We start from the raw sequence: 16708 nt of genomic DNA on the forward strand, positions 1-16708 counted from the left end.
GGTCTAAAAGAGACTGACCTCCACCCCACCAGGGCTTGAGAAAGACATCTAAGGCAAGTCACTCTCAGTTTAGTTTCCACCCATCTCTCCCCTAGCCACGCCCAACCAAAACCTATTTTCAGAGTCGTCACAAAGAATGGATTGCCCATCTGCCCTAAATATGTACATCGTGCAATCCCACAGGCACACACATACCCTCTAGCTCTCCCATATCATCTGAGCCCTCAGACAGCACAGACAAGAGGCCAGCACAAGCCTTTATTGGGAAAGAGAAGCACCACACACCCACTGCCCAATCCAGGGCTGTTTCCCACGCTCTGGTCAGCGGCAGGAGGAGAAGCAGAGCACAGAGGGCCATGAGTGCCCCTGGAAATGTCACAAGCCCCAGGATGTCACCCTCTCTTGACTGCCAGGAAAAGCTTCCAGAGTTACCACAGAAGTTCCAGACAAATCAGCACAGCTAGGGCACTGGGATCTCTGCAAGTAGAAGAAAGATCAAGTCACAGCTGTGCCCTCCTGGCTTCAGCTACCCGAAATGTTTTCCCTCCACCCTAGGAAAGCTTGGCCTATATTGCTCTCAAAAGTCTTAAATGGCTCCTTGCTTCCCAGACAATCCAATCCAAACTGGCACTGAAGGCTCTTATTATTCAGATGTCAACTTTATATCTCCTGTTATTAAAAAAAAAACTGGAGATATGGTCAGGCACAGTGGCTCACGCCTGTAATCCCAGCACTTTGGGAGGCCGAGGCGGGCGGATCACCTGAGATCAGGAGTTTGAGACCAGCCTGGCCAACATGGTGAAACCCCGTCTTTACTAAAAATACAAAAATCAGCTAGGTATGACAGCGGGTGCCTGTAATTCCAGCCTTGGGAGGCTGAGGCTGGAAAATTGCTTGAACCCAGAAGGCAGAGGTTGCAGTGAGTTGAGATTGTGCCATTGCACTCCAGCCTGGGTGACAAGAGTGAAACTCCATCTCAAAAAAAAAACCAGTGGAGATGTGTCTGTTCCTTTACCCACGCTGCCCCCACTTCTCACTTCCCAAACATATCCCACACATTCCCACCCTGTGCTCCTTTGCCAGCAATCACCAGATGACCTGTCTGGCATGTCTGTGTGCTACCCTCACTTTGTCGCATCCGCCTAGCCTTAAGGGCCTCGATCAAATCCCACCTCTCCCAGGGAGCCACACCTGGGAACAAGTGTAAGCCTGTACTGTTTATATGAGGGTTCTCATCTGGGACCAGGTTCACCACACCCGGGAACAGATGTAAGCCTGTACTGTTTGCATGAGGGTTTTCATCTGGGACATAGGTTCTTTCTCTCCAACTAGACTTTTCCTGACCTTCTGAAATCCCCTTCCCAGCACCTAAGCCAGTGCTTTGCACATAGCAGTTGTCTGTTATTGTTGATGACAATGGACTGTACTCACCTAATTCAGAATCAGACCTCACAGTCCAGTTGGGGTTCATGGTCAGTTTTTGGGGCAGGACTGGTGGGACACAGAAGCGGCCACAGCCTGACTTGCAGCACTTTTCTCCAGCTTGACAGTTCTCATCCATCACACAGCCGACAATGCACAGGCCCACCAGAACTTTCGGACAATCACCGCCCCGCCCTGTGGGAACAACAGGCACAAGAAAAGGGACAGGGTGTCACCTCCGCCATCTCCATGTTCCCATCTAGAACTTACACACAGAGGCTCTAGGTCAATCAACCTCTGACCCTCACTAGACCCAACTAAACTGGCTGGGAAACCATGGAGCTGGAGGATCTGAGAATCTTTAGGAACCCAAGAGAACTCTGAGCCCAGAGTTTTCAAATGGTGCCCCAAAGGGAGTTTCCAAGAGATAACTCAGGGATTGATAACCCTGCAGGTTTGGGGTGGGGGTGATGATGTGTGGCAGGGACAAGCCTCCCAGACCACCACCCTCTCCCCCTATGCTCTGGATTCATAGTGTCACTTCCTCATGGTAACCTCTGCCACCCTAGACAAGGTTTGATGTCCCTGCTTTGTGTTCCTGTAGCACCCTGTATACTTCCTCTCATCAAACTTTATGATAATCTCTTATTTAAAAGGAATATGTCTATCTTCCCTGATGGCCTATAAGCTACATAAGGACAAGAGTCTGTCCTCAGCCTTGAGCACTGCCTGGGAATCTAAAGGAACTAAGATAGCACCAGAGTCAATGATTCTTTAATGGAGATCCACAGTGCCTGGCGCTCAAAAATATTTGTTTTTTAAAAATGTTGAAGAAAAAAAGGCATTGGAACAGGAATGCTTTTATGTTTATATATATGTGTGTGTGTGTGTGTGTGTGTTTCTGGCTGGGCGCAGTGGCTTATGCCTATAATTCCAGCACTTTGGGAGGCCGAGACGGGTGGATCAGGAGTTCAAGACCAGCCTGGTCAACATGAGGAAACCCCGTCTCTACTAAAAATACAAAAATTAGTGGGGCATGGGCCGGGCGCAGTGGCTCAAGCCTGTAATCCCAGCACTTTGGGAGGCCGAGGCGGGCTGATCACGAGGTCAGGAAATCGAGACCAACCTGGCTAACTCGGTGAAAGCCCGTCTCTATTAAAAATACAAAAAAAAAAAAAAATTAGCCGGGCATGGTGGCAGGCACCTGTAGTCCCAGCTGCTTGGGAGGCTGAGGCAGGAGAATGGTGTGAATCCAGGAGGCAGAGCTTGTAGTGAGCCAAGATCGTGCCACTGCACTCCTGCCTGGGCGACAGAGCGAGACTCCGTCTCAAAATATATATATATATATATACACACACACATATATTTCCAACTAAGATTTCATTTGGGGCAGGGGAGAAGCTTTTTGTTAAAAATTAGATCTGAAAATCAGGATCTTAGGCAACTCCCTCATTTTACAGATAAACTTGGGCTCAAAAAGAAGGGTTTGCTTACCCAAGGTCACAGAGCAAAACCTCAGCAGAATCAAGACCAAAAGCCACACTGTCTGTCTTCCAGCCCAAGTAGTTCCTACTGACCCACAGTGCCTTCCCCCTAGTTCTTTTAATGTCAGCATGGCCCCTCGGCCCTAGAAGAAGGGGTTGCTTTGGGTTGGAGGACTAGAGGGACAAGAAGAATGAGAATCCTAGCTCCTCTCAGGAAGAGAAAGAGAAGCACTCTTCTCAGGAAACACTCAAGGATTTCTTCCCAAAAGAGCCAACATACCTCCCTCAATGTCTCCGACGCAGGTGTGGCCACAGCCGGTGCTGCAGCATTTATGCCCCTGGGGACAGGATGCATCCCCATCACACAGCTCCTCACACGGAAGGGGGTCAGCAGGACATTCACCACCAAACTCTGCTACAGAAACAAAGCATTGGAGCCCAGAGATGCTCAGGCCCACAGTATGAGACACATTTTTCATTGTATCCCATGTGTATGTTTATATATAGTTATATATTTATATACATATATCATATCATATAGTTATGTATTTATATACATATATTATATACATATATAATGTACATATGTGTGTGTATCATGTATCTGCAATACATCTGATTTTTTTCAGACAGGGTCTCACTGTGTTGCCCCGGCCAAAGTGCAGTGGCACAATCATAGCTCATTGCAGCCTCAAACTCCTGCATTCAAGGGATCCTCCCGCCACAGCCTCCTGGTAGCTAGAACTACAGGCACATGCCACCAGGCCTGGCTAATTTTATTTATTTATTGATTGATTTTGTAGAGACAGGGTCTCACTGTATCACCCAGGCTAAAGTATGGGGACACAATCATAGCTCATTGCATTCTGAAACTCCTGCGCTCAAGGGATCCTCCCACCACAGCCTCCTGAGTAGCTAGGACTACAGGCACAAGCCACCAGGCCTGGCTAATTTTATTTATTTATTTTGTAGAGAAAGAGTCTCACTACGTTCCCCAGGCTGTTATCAAACTCCTGGCTCAAGTGATTCTCCCACCTGAGCCTTCCAAAGTGCCAAGATTACAGGCGTGAGCCACCACACCCAGCCCACCTTGATTTTTTTTATATTCTAGTTCTTCTTTTTCCTAGTTACTAAATTGCTTTCAAGACTCACAGTTTGAAAAACACTATTCAGGTCTAACCCACTGCGGCCAATATTCTCCCTGAATTCTCCCTGTGGCAGACATTTACAATAGTGGCCTCCAGTGAACTTTATCTCCTGGGATTCAGGCCCTTGTATAGTCCCCTTCCATGCCTACTCTGGGTTTGACCATCTGACTGACTTTGACAAATGGGACATTAGCAAATGTAATGTAAGCAGAGGTTTGATAAGCACTTGCATGCTGGGGCTTGTCCACTCAGAATACTTCCTCTTGGAAACCAGCCGCCATGTTATAAAGCAGCTTGAACTATACTATGGGATGACGAGATGCCCTATGGAGACCGAACCTAGAAGAGAGGTCATCCTGGACGTGGTGGCTCCAGCTGAGCTCCCTGCTGAGCTCCCAGCTGAATGCAGCTAAATGAATGACCACAGCTACATCATGTGGGTATATGTACTTCCCAGCCAAGCTCAGGCAACCTACATAACTGTGAAAAAGAGTAACTATATTGCCTTAAGTCATGAAGTTTGGAGATGGTTTGTTATGCAGCAATAGATACCGGATACTAAGTTTATTCTGAGAGGCAACAGGTCCAGCTAAAATGATTTGTTTCCCCATATTCTCTTGCAACTAGGGGTGATCACAAACTAGGACATAAACTGGGAAACCTTTGTCCTCCTGACACAGGGAATACCCCTTTCAAACTGCTCCCTCACTTCTTTCTTCTTCCAGTCCAAAGACAGACATTACACGGAGAGGCAGAGCAGCCTTCTTTCAATGAGGAGGCAACTCAGCATAACGAAATGGTCAAGAATGCAAAGGATTGTTGCATGAAAGGGGAAAAGGTTAGCACTCCCCTCAACAAGGATGGAAGAGGCCCTTGGGCCTGAGAACAAGCATACAGTTCAAGCATTGCCATCTACTTTGTGGCATCTAACCATCGTCTTTTAAAATAAATAAGTAAATAAATGTAAAAAAAAAGAAGAATTGCTAAGAAGAAACAGGGAAATAGTTTCATCCCTGTTAGCATAATGGAGCCACCATCCCAGCCTCAGGACTTCTTGTTATATGAGAAAAACAAACCCCATATGATTAATTTTCTGTTGTGTGCAGCCAAACACATTCCCTATTAAAATAAACTCAGAGGAGGATCTTGCCCAGAACTACAGAGTGAGTCAGCAGCAAGGCAGGACAACACTCAGCCTCTTGATTTGCGGTGAAGTACTTTTTCTACTACTCTACGCTTAAAACATGCAGACAACTGGCCAGGGCCCCAGGCGCAGGCACACCCAAAGAAGGCCACATCCAAACCAAAACAATTCACCGTGACTCATTCATCTTAGTGTTTATTTCAAGTTTCTTAAGTAAAGAGAAAGGTGACAGGCAATTAAAGAATTTCGCAGAAAACCAAAGCAAGACTGGCCCAGTGCCTCTGAGTAGGAACAGGTGAGTATGATTGCATACAGCTGGCTCCAGGAAGTCTCCTATGATGGAAAAAGCAAGTACTGGAATCCAAGGAGAATATGTGCAGCTAAACAACCCAGGCATCATAACCCTGTATCCTGGGATTTTCCTGAACAGCCCCTATTTCAAATATCCTGTGCTATTGTGAGATCACATCAAAACTATGTGTCCTGATTTTTGACTCAGAAAATGTGGTCACTGTAACCACCAAATGCATCTCCCTGCACCTCCCCACCTGCTTGACAAACACTGAAATCCATTTAACAAGGAACAAAAGCCTTCTATCTCACAGTTGAGAAGGGGGGGCATAAAAATCTCCCTGGTGGAAAAACCCAGTGACATAAATTTCTCATAAAATTATGCCACGTGCCCTAGAATCTGGGAGTGCCATACATCCCAGATTTCACCATTTTGCGGAGCTTGGCCCTGAGATGACTAAAGCCAGGAGCTCTCTGCTACTCTCTCCCCTCGTCCTCAAGACCAGGCATGGAGCACTTACCTCTACCCTTTTCCAGGCCAGTCTTCCTGGAGGCCTGGAGGGTCACAGCACCTCGCTTTTGACCAATGACCAGCAATGCCACCCAGTCTGACACCCTGCCTTATACATGAATCCCTGCCACATGATCCCTTTCTCTCAGCTCTAACACCTGGAATTAATGGGGCCTCACTACCTCCAAGCCAGATTATGCTATCCTTTACTAGCATAGTAAAGGATTAAGCTAGACAGCCTTTACACCTCCCTTTTTTTTTTTTTTTTTTTTTTGAGGCAGGGTCTTGCTTTGTCACCCAGGCTGGGGTGCGGTGGCCTCAAACTCTCGAACTCCTGGGCTCAAGCAATCCTCCAGCCTCAGCCTCCTAAGTAGCTGAACTATAGGCACATGCTACCAGGCCCAGCTAATTATTTGTATTTTTTGTAGAGACGGGGTCTCACTATGTTGATTAGGCTTGTTTTGACCTTCTGGCCTCAAGCAACTCTCCCGCCTCAGCCTCCCAAAGTGCTGAGGTTACAGGCATGAGTTGCCATGCCTGGCCCTTTGTACCTCTTTATACTCACCTGAAATCTGGTTGGTCCTTTTCCTATCCCCAGAGACCTTACAAAAAACCTGGCGGATGCCATTCTTTCAGGCAGGATCCTCTGTCTTTCACTATCCTGGCTTTGCCATGCTAGGTAAGCTCAGTTCCTCATAAGACGTGCTCTCCAATCACCTCACAATTAGCTTTCCAGGAATCAGGAAGAGAAATAGGAATGGTAGCCAGAATGGGGATGACGGTTCCCCACCCATCCCAAGACTCTAAGCTATCCAAAAAAGGAGTGAAGCTGAAGCCCAGGAAATACTCACAGTCTGTCCTGCTGCCTCAGCTCCAACCTGCCACTATGTCTAAGAGAAAGATGCCAGTTGCTGTTGGAAAAGTAAAATTTCAGCACTTCTTAACCCAAGAAGGGCCCTCTGAGCTAACAAACTTACTCCGCTTCTCTTGTAAATAGAGAGACAGACAACCAGAGACAGGGATCGGCCTGAGGTCAACGGTAGCAGAACTGAGTCACAAATCCCCAGCTCTGACATAAGGTCTCATGCCCTTTAAACCACATCATGGGCCCCGTTCAGTGACTCATGCCTGTAATCCCAGCACTTTGGGAGGCCGAGGTGGGTGAAACACTTGAGGTCAGGAGTTCAAAACCAATCTGGTCAACGTGGTGAAACCCTGTCTCTACTAAAAATACAAAAAAAAAAATAGCCAGGTGTGGTGGTGGGTGCCTGTAATCCCAGCTACTGGGGAGGCTGAGGCAGGAGAATTGCTTGAACCCGTGAGGCAGAGGTTGCAGTGAGCCAAGATCGCACCACTGCACTCCATCCTGGGTGACAGAGTGAGACTCCGTCTCAAACACACACATACACACACACACACACACACATACACACAATGATGATCCCCTACACTGCAGCAAGGATCACACTAAAACAAACCAAGAAGCACTGGACTCACTCCACTCAGTTCTGCCAAAAGAGAAGACCCAGTGGTAGATCGTTTTAGGGGTTAGGAAAAGTTATCCACCAGTGCGTAGGGAGTCCTCCAGACCACTTACTTCCAGGGTCAGTGATTCATTAGCAGGACTCAGTGTATAGTCATACCCATGGCTATGATTTATTACAGCAAAGGGATACAAAGAAAAATCATCAAAGGGAAAAGTCCAGAGGAAATCAGGTGCAGATTTTCAAGAGTCCTCCCAGTAGAGTCACAGGATGCACTTAATTCTTCCGGCATTGAATTTTGACATGTGTGAAGTGTTTTCTACCAGGGAAACTCATTAGAGACTCACTGTGAAAGGTCTCCACTGGGGACTGGTCACTCAGGCACCCTCTGCCTAGCACGTACCAAGATTCCAGACTCTCAGAAGGAAAGCAGATGTTCAGCCTAAACCACAATGTTTACACAAACAGTTTAGGCACAGTGAACCACTCTTATTAGTTAGAGTAGGACAAACACCCACAAAATCCAAGTTCCCAGAAGCCAGCCAAGCTCCAACCTTGCCAGCAAGTCTTTTTTTTTTTTTTTTTTTGAGACGGAGTCTCACTCTGTCACCCGGGCTGGAGTGCTGTGGCTGGATCTCAGCTCACTGCAAGCTCCGCCTCCCGGGTTCACGCCATTCTCCTGCCTCAGCCTCCCGGGTAGCTGGGACTACAGGCGCCGCCACGTCGCCCGGCTAGTTTTTTGTAGTTTTTAGTAGAGACGGGGTTTCACCGTGTTAGCCAGGATGGTCTCGATCTCCTGACCTCGTGATCCACCCGTCTCGGCCTCCCAAAGTGCTGGGATTACAGGCTTGAGCCACCGCGCCCGGCCTAGCAAGCCTTTTTAAGGAGAGCAGTCTCAGGCTTATTATGCTACCTCTTTTCTGTACATACATATATAATGTATGTACAGAATTATACAACCTGCAGTGAGGTTTTAGAAAAGCATCAGCCAGACACACAGGGAGGCCATGCCATCAACCTACATAAAAGATAATACATATGTGATAATAAGCAAAACAGAGGGTCACAGGGGATCTGGAGTGGTCAGGTTTCATACAGTGGGGAGGTGAGTAATGAGGGGCTCAAGAAGACAACTCTCAGGCCCAGAATCAGAATCTTCACTCCAAAACCTCTTCCCCCAGGTTGTCCCTGTCTCTGAAAAGAACACCACCATCACCCAACTGCTGAAGCTGAATATCTACCACCCTTCTTTATACCCTGTCTCCCTCAATGCCTGCAGCCACTTACTTCTTCACCCAGTCCCATCAATTCTACCTTCACAAACATGTAAGCCTTCCATTTTTCTTTTTTTTTTTTTTTTTTTTTTTTTGAGACGGAGTCTGGCTCTGTCGCCCAGGCTGGAGTGCAGTGGCCGGATCTCAGCTCACTGCAAGCTGCGCCTCCCGGGCTTACGCCATTCTCCTGCCTCAGCCTCCCGAGTAGCTGGGACTACAGGCGCCCGCCACCTCGCCCGGCTAGTTTTTTGTATTTTTTAGTAGAGACGGGGTTTCACCATGTTAGCCAGAACGGTTTCGATCTCCTGACCTCGTGATCCGCCCGTCTCGGCCTCCCAAAGTGCTGGGATTACAGGCTTGAGCCACCGCACCCGGCCCCATTTTTCTTTTTTGTCACTGTTGGTTTTTGGGGTTTTTTTGTTTTGGGTTTTTTGTTGTTGTTTTGTTTGTTTGTTTGTTGAGATGGAGTTTTGCTCTTGTTGCCCAGGCTAGAGTGCAATGGTGCAATCTTGGCTCACTGCAACCTCTGCCTCCTGGGTTCAAGTGATTCTCCTGCCTCAGCCTCCCGAGTAGCTGGGATTACAGGCACCCGCCACTATGCCTGGCTAATTTTTGTATATTTAGTAGAGATGGGGGTTTCACCATGTTGGCCAGGCTGGTCTCGAACTCCTGACCTTGTGATCTGCCTGCCTTGGCCTCCCAAAGTGCTGGGATTATAGGCTGAGCCACAGTACTTGGCCGCCTACCATTTTTCTACATCTGCAATATCTCCACCCCAGTTTAAGCCCCAGTCATTTCTCCCAGCCTGCCACAATAGTCTCCTAACTGGTCTTCCATCTTCTACACTTGCCCCCATCCATTCTTCATATACCAGCAGAGTGGTCTTTTTAAAATTAAAACTGGACAAGACCTCTCCTGCTTTTAAACCTCCTCAAAGGCTTCCTATTGCACTTAGAATAAAGCCTAAGAGAGAAACCCTGAAGATCCCCCAAAGTCTGGGCCCTGCCTACCACTCCAACCTCAAATGAAAGTAGCCTCCTTCTGTTTTCTTCCATTACCGTCAAAGCACTCATCACATCTTGCGGTTATTACGTATTTGTTTTCTCAATTATTTCCTGTTTGTCACACCATGACAAAGCCCCAGGGGGACAAGGACCATGACTGCCTTGCTCACCACTGCAGACCTACACGCCAGGTAGGGTAGCCACACTCAATATACAGTGAATAAGTGAATAAGTGGGTGAGTAAACAGACAGGTCAGGCATCAGATAGGTGGGGAGGTGGAGAATGGGTGGACCAGAACACAGAGGTACTTGGCATGACCATATGAGCTCTCGAGCATTATCTGGCAGGTTTACTGCAGACTTTTTAAAATGCATTTCTGACCGGGTACAGTGGTTTGTGCCTGTAGTCCCAGTTTCTCAAGGGGCTAAGGCAGAAGGATCACCTGAGCCCAGGAGGTTGAGGCTGCAGTGGGCTGAGATCATACCACTGTACTCCAGTGGTTAAATAAATAAATAAAATGCATTTCTTCTCAACTGCATTATCACTAAATATCCTTATCCCCGTTTTACAGATGATAAAAGTGAGGTTCAGAGAAATGAACGGACTTGCCCAAGGCCACACAGCAAGCAAGCAAAAGAGCCAGGACACAGACCCATGTTCAGATTAGAACAGTGTCATGAGAGCAGGACCCAATATCTGCCCTCGCCCTAAGGCAACCTGATTGGCCCTCCACTGTGCCCAACAGACCGGCACTGGCCATGGTAAACCTCTGGCAATGTCAGAGCTTAAGGAAAGCAGAAATTTTTCATAGCCCTGGAAGGAGAGCTTCCTGTAGAGTTGGGTATAGCAACCAGTCCTGTTGGGTAAGTGGCCTAGCCCTCCCCTAGGGCTGGAGCTGTAGAAAAGTAGTTAACTGCCAACACAATAGCCAGTATCACCTCCCACCAGGCTAGGAACCCCACTCAGCCCAGCAGGCTCTGGGACATCTGCGGGAGATCACTATTCTAGCCTGCTTGCCAAGCTCCAGTGGAAAAGGAAGCCCTATCTGGGCTGGCCAGGGGCCAGAGCAGCTCACAAAGGTACTGTGCCTGGGTGCCAGCCTCGCCCTTAGCCCCTACAATTCAGCCCTCAGCTTCAAACACTGGGAAGATTACAGCAAGCCCTACATGCCAGCAGTCAGTGACCTGCCTGAGACAGATTCCCAGGCTGGTTCCAGAGCTGGGCCTCAAGAGTCCTGGCAAGGAGAACAACCTTCCATTCTCTCTAATGGGCAGGCTGCCCAAGATAGCTGCCTAAGCCAGGCACAGACAGACCCAGTGGGCACCAGCAAGGGGCCTCCTACCTGGGGAGGTTTGACTGGAAGGAAAAAGGTTGTCACATGTTACAGAGCTTCAGGGTCTCAGAGAGGAATTGATCAGGGGAGAAGAAAACCATCCTGGTTTTGAATAAAGGGACTGGTTAGAAATTGTACTCCTGCCGGGCATGGTGGCTCACACCTGTAATCCCAGCACTTTGGGAGATCGAGGCGGGTGGATCACCTGAAGTCAGGAGTTTGAGACCAGCCTGACCAACATGCTGAAACCCCGTCTCTACTAAATACAAAAAATTAGCTAAGCATGGTAGCACATGCCTGTAATTCCAGCTACTTGGGAGGCTGAGGCAGGAGAATCACTTGAACCTGGGAGGTGGAGGTTGCAGTGAGCCGAGATTGCACCATTGCACTCCAGCCTGGGCAACAATAGCGAAACTCAGTCCCAAAAAAAAAAGAAATTGTCCTCCTGACCCAGTCCACTTAGGAGGCAAGAGGAAGGAAGTTAATATATACTGAGGGCAAAACACTTTGCATAATTTAAATAATTACAACAAGCCTTCAAGTTTTATTCTTCCCACCTTACAGAGAAGGGAACTAAGGCTCAAAAAGACTTGCCCAGGGACCTGCTGGCCAGTAACTGGCAAACCTCAGGCTTGAACCCAGGATTCCGACAACCCAAACCTAGGATTTTCCACTCTAACATGCCACCACATGCATTCAGATGAGAGAATGGTTCCAGTTCCTTTAAAAACATAATAAGAGGCATTCAAAACAGCAGAGAAGAAAATAAAATACCTAGGCATAAATATATGGAGAAATATTTTAACACTATAAAACACCCTGAAATATGCGAAATACACTTGATCAACGGGAAGACATAGGATTCAACATAGGCCAGGCACAGTGGCTCATGCCTGTAATCCCAGCATTTTGGGAGCCAAGGTGGGCAGATCACCTGAGGTCAGGAGTTCGATATCAGCCTGGCCAAGATGGCAAAACCCCATCTCTACTAAAAATACAAAAATTAGCTGAGCATGGTGGCATACGCCTGTAATCCCAGCTACTCAGGAGGCTGAGGCACAAGAATCACTTGAACATGGGAGCAGAGGTTGCAGTGAGTCAAGATCGTGCCACTGCATTCCAGCCTAGGCAACAGAGTGAGACCCTGTTTCAAAAAAAAAAAAAAAAATGAACATTTCAGTACCATAAAACAGGGTAAAAAAAAAAGATTCAACATTATAATAACAGCAGTTCTCCCTAAGCTAATTTAATTTATATATCTAACATCACTCCAGTGAATGTAGTCTTAGTATTTGAGAATGATGGAGAAAAATATATAATATTATAATAAAATATATTTGGAAGCACAAATAAGCAAAAGTAGCCTTGAAAATCGTGAAACACGAGGAAAATAGGAAGGGGTTCGACAAAGAAGATATGCCATCAATTTCTAACACATTTTAGGGGCCTCTCAAGGGAACGGAGAAGGAACAGAACACAGAGCCCTGTCACCTCTACCTCCAAATTTTCTCAACTGTGTCACCTTTCTCCATCCCCGCTGCTACCTCCCTAGTTTCACTGGTCTACAACTTCACCTGCCTTCATTCTCTCCCTCCCATTTCTACTGCAACCATACTAGCTTTCTTTCCATTTCTCAAATGTGGCAAGCTCCTAGTCATCTTAAGACCTCTGCATGTGCTTCTCTCTCTTCCTGGAATGTCCATCGTACCCTTCACCTGGCTAACTTCAACTCTCCCTCCAGGTTGCAGCTTAAATGTCACTCCAGACATGCCATCCTCAACCACCCAATCCAATGTGAGTTCTCAGCCGGGCACGGTAGCTCACGCCAATCTTTGGGAGGCCAAGGCAGGTGGATCACTTGAGGCCAGGAGTATGAGACCAACCCAGCCAACATGGTGAGACCCCGTCTCTCCTAAAAATACAAAAATTAGCCAGGTGGGGTGGCATGTGCCTGTAATCCCAGCTACTCGGGAGGCTGAGGCAGGAGAATTGCTTGAGCCCAGGAGGTAGGTGGAGGTTGTAGTGAATCAAGATCGTGCCACTGCACTCCAGCCTGGGCAACAGAGCAAGACTGTCAAAAAAATAAAAATAAAAATAAAAGTGAGTTCTCCACTTTACTCTGTCTCTCAGCACCCTTTAATTTTCCTTCCCTGTCCTTATCAGGGTTTGAAAGTTAAAAAAAGTAAAAAAGGCCGGGCGCGGTGGCTCAAGCCTGTAATCCCAGCACTTTGGGAGGCCGAGACGGGTGGATCACGAGGTCAGGAGATCGAGACCATCCTGGCTAACACGGTGAAACCCCGTCTCTACTAAAAATACAAAAACTAGCTGGGCGAGGTGGCGGGCGCCTGTAGTCCCAGCTACTCGGGAGGCTGAGGCAGGAGAATGGCGTAAACCCGGGAGGCGGAGCTTGCAGTGAGCTGAGATCCGGCCACTGCACTCCAGTCCGGGAGACAGAGCGAGACTCCGCCTCAAAAAAAAAAAAAAAAAAAAAAAAAAAGTAAAAAAAAAAAAAAGAATATCAGGAGCAAAGGAGTGGGGAACTGTGTGCCACCTTCTGTAAGCATCAAGATTCAAGATTCTTTTTTTTTTTTTCCATCTCTGCAGATTCTCAGGCTAAGATTTTAACAGAACAGAGAATATCACAACTGATTATAGGAACTAGGAATTACCCAATGGGTTTCTTTTTTTTTCTTTTTTTTTTTTTTGAGACCAGGTCTCACTCTGTTGCCCAGGCTGGAGTGCATTGGTGCAATCTCCGCTCACTGCAAACTCCGCCTCCCGGGTTCACGCCATTCTCCTGCCTCAGCCTCCCGAGTAGCTGGAACTACAGGTGCCCTCCACCACGCCTGGCTAATTTTTTTTGTATTTTTAGTAGAGACTGGGTTTCACTGTGATATCCAGGATGGTCTCGATCTCCTGACCTCGTGATCAGCCTGCTTCAGCCTCCCAAAGTGCTGGGATTACAGGCGTGAGCCACCACGCCCGGCTACCCAATGGTTTTCAAAGTGGTCTGCAAATGAGGGTAAGTCGAGGTTGCCCTTCTGGCACCCTTCTCTGTCTGCCCATGTCACATACCACAAATCATCATGGCTTGTGCACATTTTGTATATCTTTTTTTTTTTTTAAGTTCTCAGAATATAGCAGAATATAAAACCAGCAAGTTGATACGTGCATATTTGAGAAATAAACAAGCAGACCAAACAGACCATGAGGTGTGGGGACAGCGTTTCTTACCCGGCTTCTGTTTAGAGATTGGGACTACACAGCGCTTGTTGCAGCCAAACGTGCAGCATTTCTTTACACCTGGACATGTCTCATCAGTGATGCACCTTTTCAAACAGGATTGTTTCCGAATAACCCTGGAGCAATCTCTTTTCCTCCCTATAGCAAAAATGGAGACAGCCAAAGAAAAGAGAAAATAGGCCCAGCACCGTGGCTCACACCTATAATCCCAGCACTTCGGGAGGCCAAGGTGGGGAGATCACCTGAGGTCAGGAGTTCGAGAACAGCCTGTCCAACATGGAGAAACCCAGTCTCTACTAAAAGTACAAAATTAGTCGGGCGTGGCAGCATATGCCTGTAATCCCAGCTACTTGGGAGGCTGAGGCAGGAGAACCACTTGAACCCGGGAGGCGGAGGTTGTGGTGAGCCGCGATCATGCCACTGCACTCCAGGCTGGGCAACAAGAGCGAAACTCCCTCTCAAAAAAAAAAAGAGAGAGAGAGAGAGAGAGAAAATAGTGCCTGGTAACACCCACGGGCACAGCACAGGGGAAAAACAGAAAAAGGAAGCCCTGAGCTTCATTTAAGCCTCTCAAACCTGGTGTTAAGACAAAGAGACAATAATAACAATAGTAATAGCAAATATTTACTGTAGCATTTATTGATGTTTACCTTGTGCCATGAACATCTCATTTGATCCTCACAATTACCCCCGTTTTATAGATGAGGAAACTGAGGCTAAAAGCTTAAGATTTATAAAGAGCTAAGGCTTAAGGCTTAAAAAAGTCTGCTTGGCTCTAGGGTCTACTCTCTTAATCATTATCTTAAACAGGCTTCCCTTTACAACTCTTCCCTCCAGCCTTCACAGGAACTTTGAGTCCAAAGAAAAAGACATAGATAATCGATGGTGTGTCCTTTCCTGACAACTAGGGGCACTGAATAATTCTGAATAATTAAAGGAGCAGGAACCCTAAAAGAGTAAAGAAGAAGTACTCTAGGCAAGTGAGACTTCAAGAGGCAACCTAGGAGGTGGGAAGCTCTCTGCTTCCATCTATCCCAGAGGCAATGTCAGAGAGTACGCCCAGATTTTGCCCCTTATGCCAACATACCCTTAGGAATGTCTCGGCAGATCCGACCACAGCCTGTGGTGCAGCACTTCTGCCCAGCCGGACACAATTCATCGCCCTGGCACAGCTCTTTGCATGGGTTCTTATCAGGAGGGCATTCCCCCTCTTTTGCTGCAAAAGATATCATGTGAGTTTGGGGTAACTAGCCAGGCCTCAAAAATGGGGAATGGAGGCCAAACATATTTCAAGGATCTTCAGCCCCTCCAGGCATCTCTATCCAAAATATCTCTGCACCACTGCACTCTAGCCTGGGTGACAGAATGAGACCCTGTCTCTTAAAAAAAAAAAAAATTGGCCGGGCGCGGTGGCTCAAGCCTGTAATCCCAGCACTTTGGGAGGCCGAGACGGGCGGATCACGAGGTCAGGAGATCGAGACCATCCTGGCTAACATGGTGAAACCCCGTCTCTACTAAAAAATACAAAAAAACTAGCCGGGCGAGGTGGCGGGCGCCTGTAGTCCCAGCTACTCGGGAGGCTGAGGCAGGAGAATGGTGTAAACCTGGGAGGCGGAGCTTGCAGTGAGCTGAGATCCGGCCACTGCACTCCAGCCTGGGCGACACAGCGAGACTCCGTCTCAAAAAAAAAAAAAAAAAATTCTGCAACCACCTTCCCCTCCTAATACACAAAAACTAACATACATCCACCACTACTAAAGGAGCAGCCATCCTGCAGATAACGAGAGAGAAAGGTTGGGATGATCCTGTTCTCATTTAATGAGTTCTAGGGAAAAGCTAGAACCTCTAGTAAGCCCAACTGGAAGTCCTATCTCCTTGTCCAGAGAGGGTAAAGAAAGCCAGGAAGAACGACCCAGGCCATCCTGAGAATCCATTCATCCAGTCCTGTCCTATAGAGATGATCATCTCCACCTACGAGCAACCTTGCTCTGGCAGAAGGCAGAGAATGACTTCTCTCCCCTAGTCACTTTCTGTTACTGTTGGCCAGGGATCCCAAATGATAGCTCACCATGTTCTCCCGCAGTTATCCAGGATTCCAGGGACCCAAGAGCAAGAAGTGCCTTCAGAAGAAAGAGGCAGCTTAACATCATGATGATGCTGAGAGTTGGGATGAGAGCTTAGTTCAGGCTAGAGTTGTACACCTTGCCCAGAGTATCAGCTGAGGTATGGGCAGGACTAGGGATGGCCCCAAACCCAGTCCCAAAGCCTTCCCTTTCACAATACTACCAAGAATATCTTCTCCTGACAAGAGGAAGAGGGATTGGCTGCTGGAGTGTGGGGAAATTCCTGGCACTTCCAAAGGGCACATG

At 47.6% G+C, this 16708-nt stretch overlaps 1 protein-coding gene and 1 non-coding gene across 6 annotated transcripts; one reads left to right on the forward strand and one right to left on the reverse strand.

The window, feature by feature from the left end:
* Positions 1–236: 236 nt before the first annotated feature.
* Positions 237–16650, reverse strand: WFDC3 (WAP four-disulfide core domain 3). Of its 5 annotated transcripts, none has more exons than XM_033186564.1 (6): positions 16408–16650; positions 15427–15555; positions 14331–14477; positions 3187–3318; positions 1432–1617; positions 237–477 (listed from the first exon to the last, which is right to left on the reverse strand). In XM_033186564.1, exons 1-6 carry the CDS (start codon positions 16487–16489, stop codon positions 461–463), a joined length of 693 nt encoding a protein of 230 aa, XP_033042455.1. In that variant the 5' UTR covers positions 16490–16650; the 3' UTR covers positions 237–460. The 5 variants fall into 5 exon arrangements, with proteins under 5 accessions (XP_033042455.1, XP_033042454.1, XP_033042458.1 ...); XM_033186563.1 differs by having other exon boundaries at positions 3187–3321; positions 16408–16649; XM_033186567.1 differs by lacking the exon at positions 14331–14477 and having other exon boundaries at positions 16408–16649.
* Positions 4871–4996, forward strand: LOC117069161. The gene has a single exon (XR_004431411.1). It is a non-coding gene; the product is annotated as a U6atac minor spliceosomal RNA (small nuclear RNA).
* Positions 16651–16708: the final 58 nt, after the last annotated feature.

The sequence above is a fragment of the Trachypithecus francoisi genome, unplaced genomic scaffold (assembly GCF_009764315.1).
Source record: "Trachypithecus francoisi isolate TF-2019V2 unplaced genomic scaffold, Tfra_2.0 Lachesis_group21, whole genome shotgun sequence".
Lineage (NCBI taxonomy): Eukaryota > Metazoa > Chordata > Mammalia > Primates > Cercopithecidae > Trachypithecus > Trachypithecus francoisi.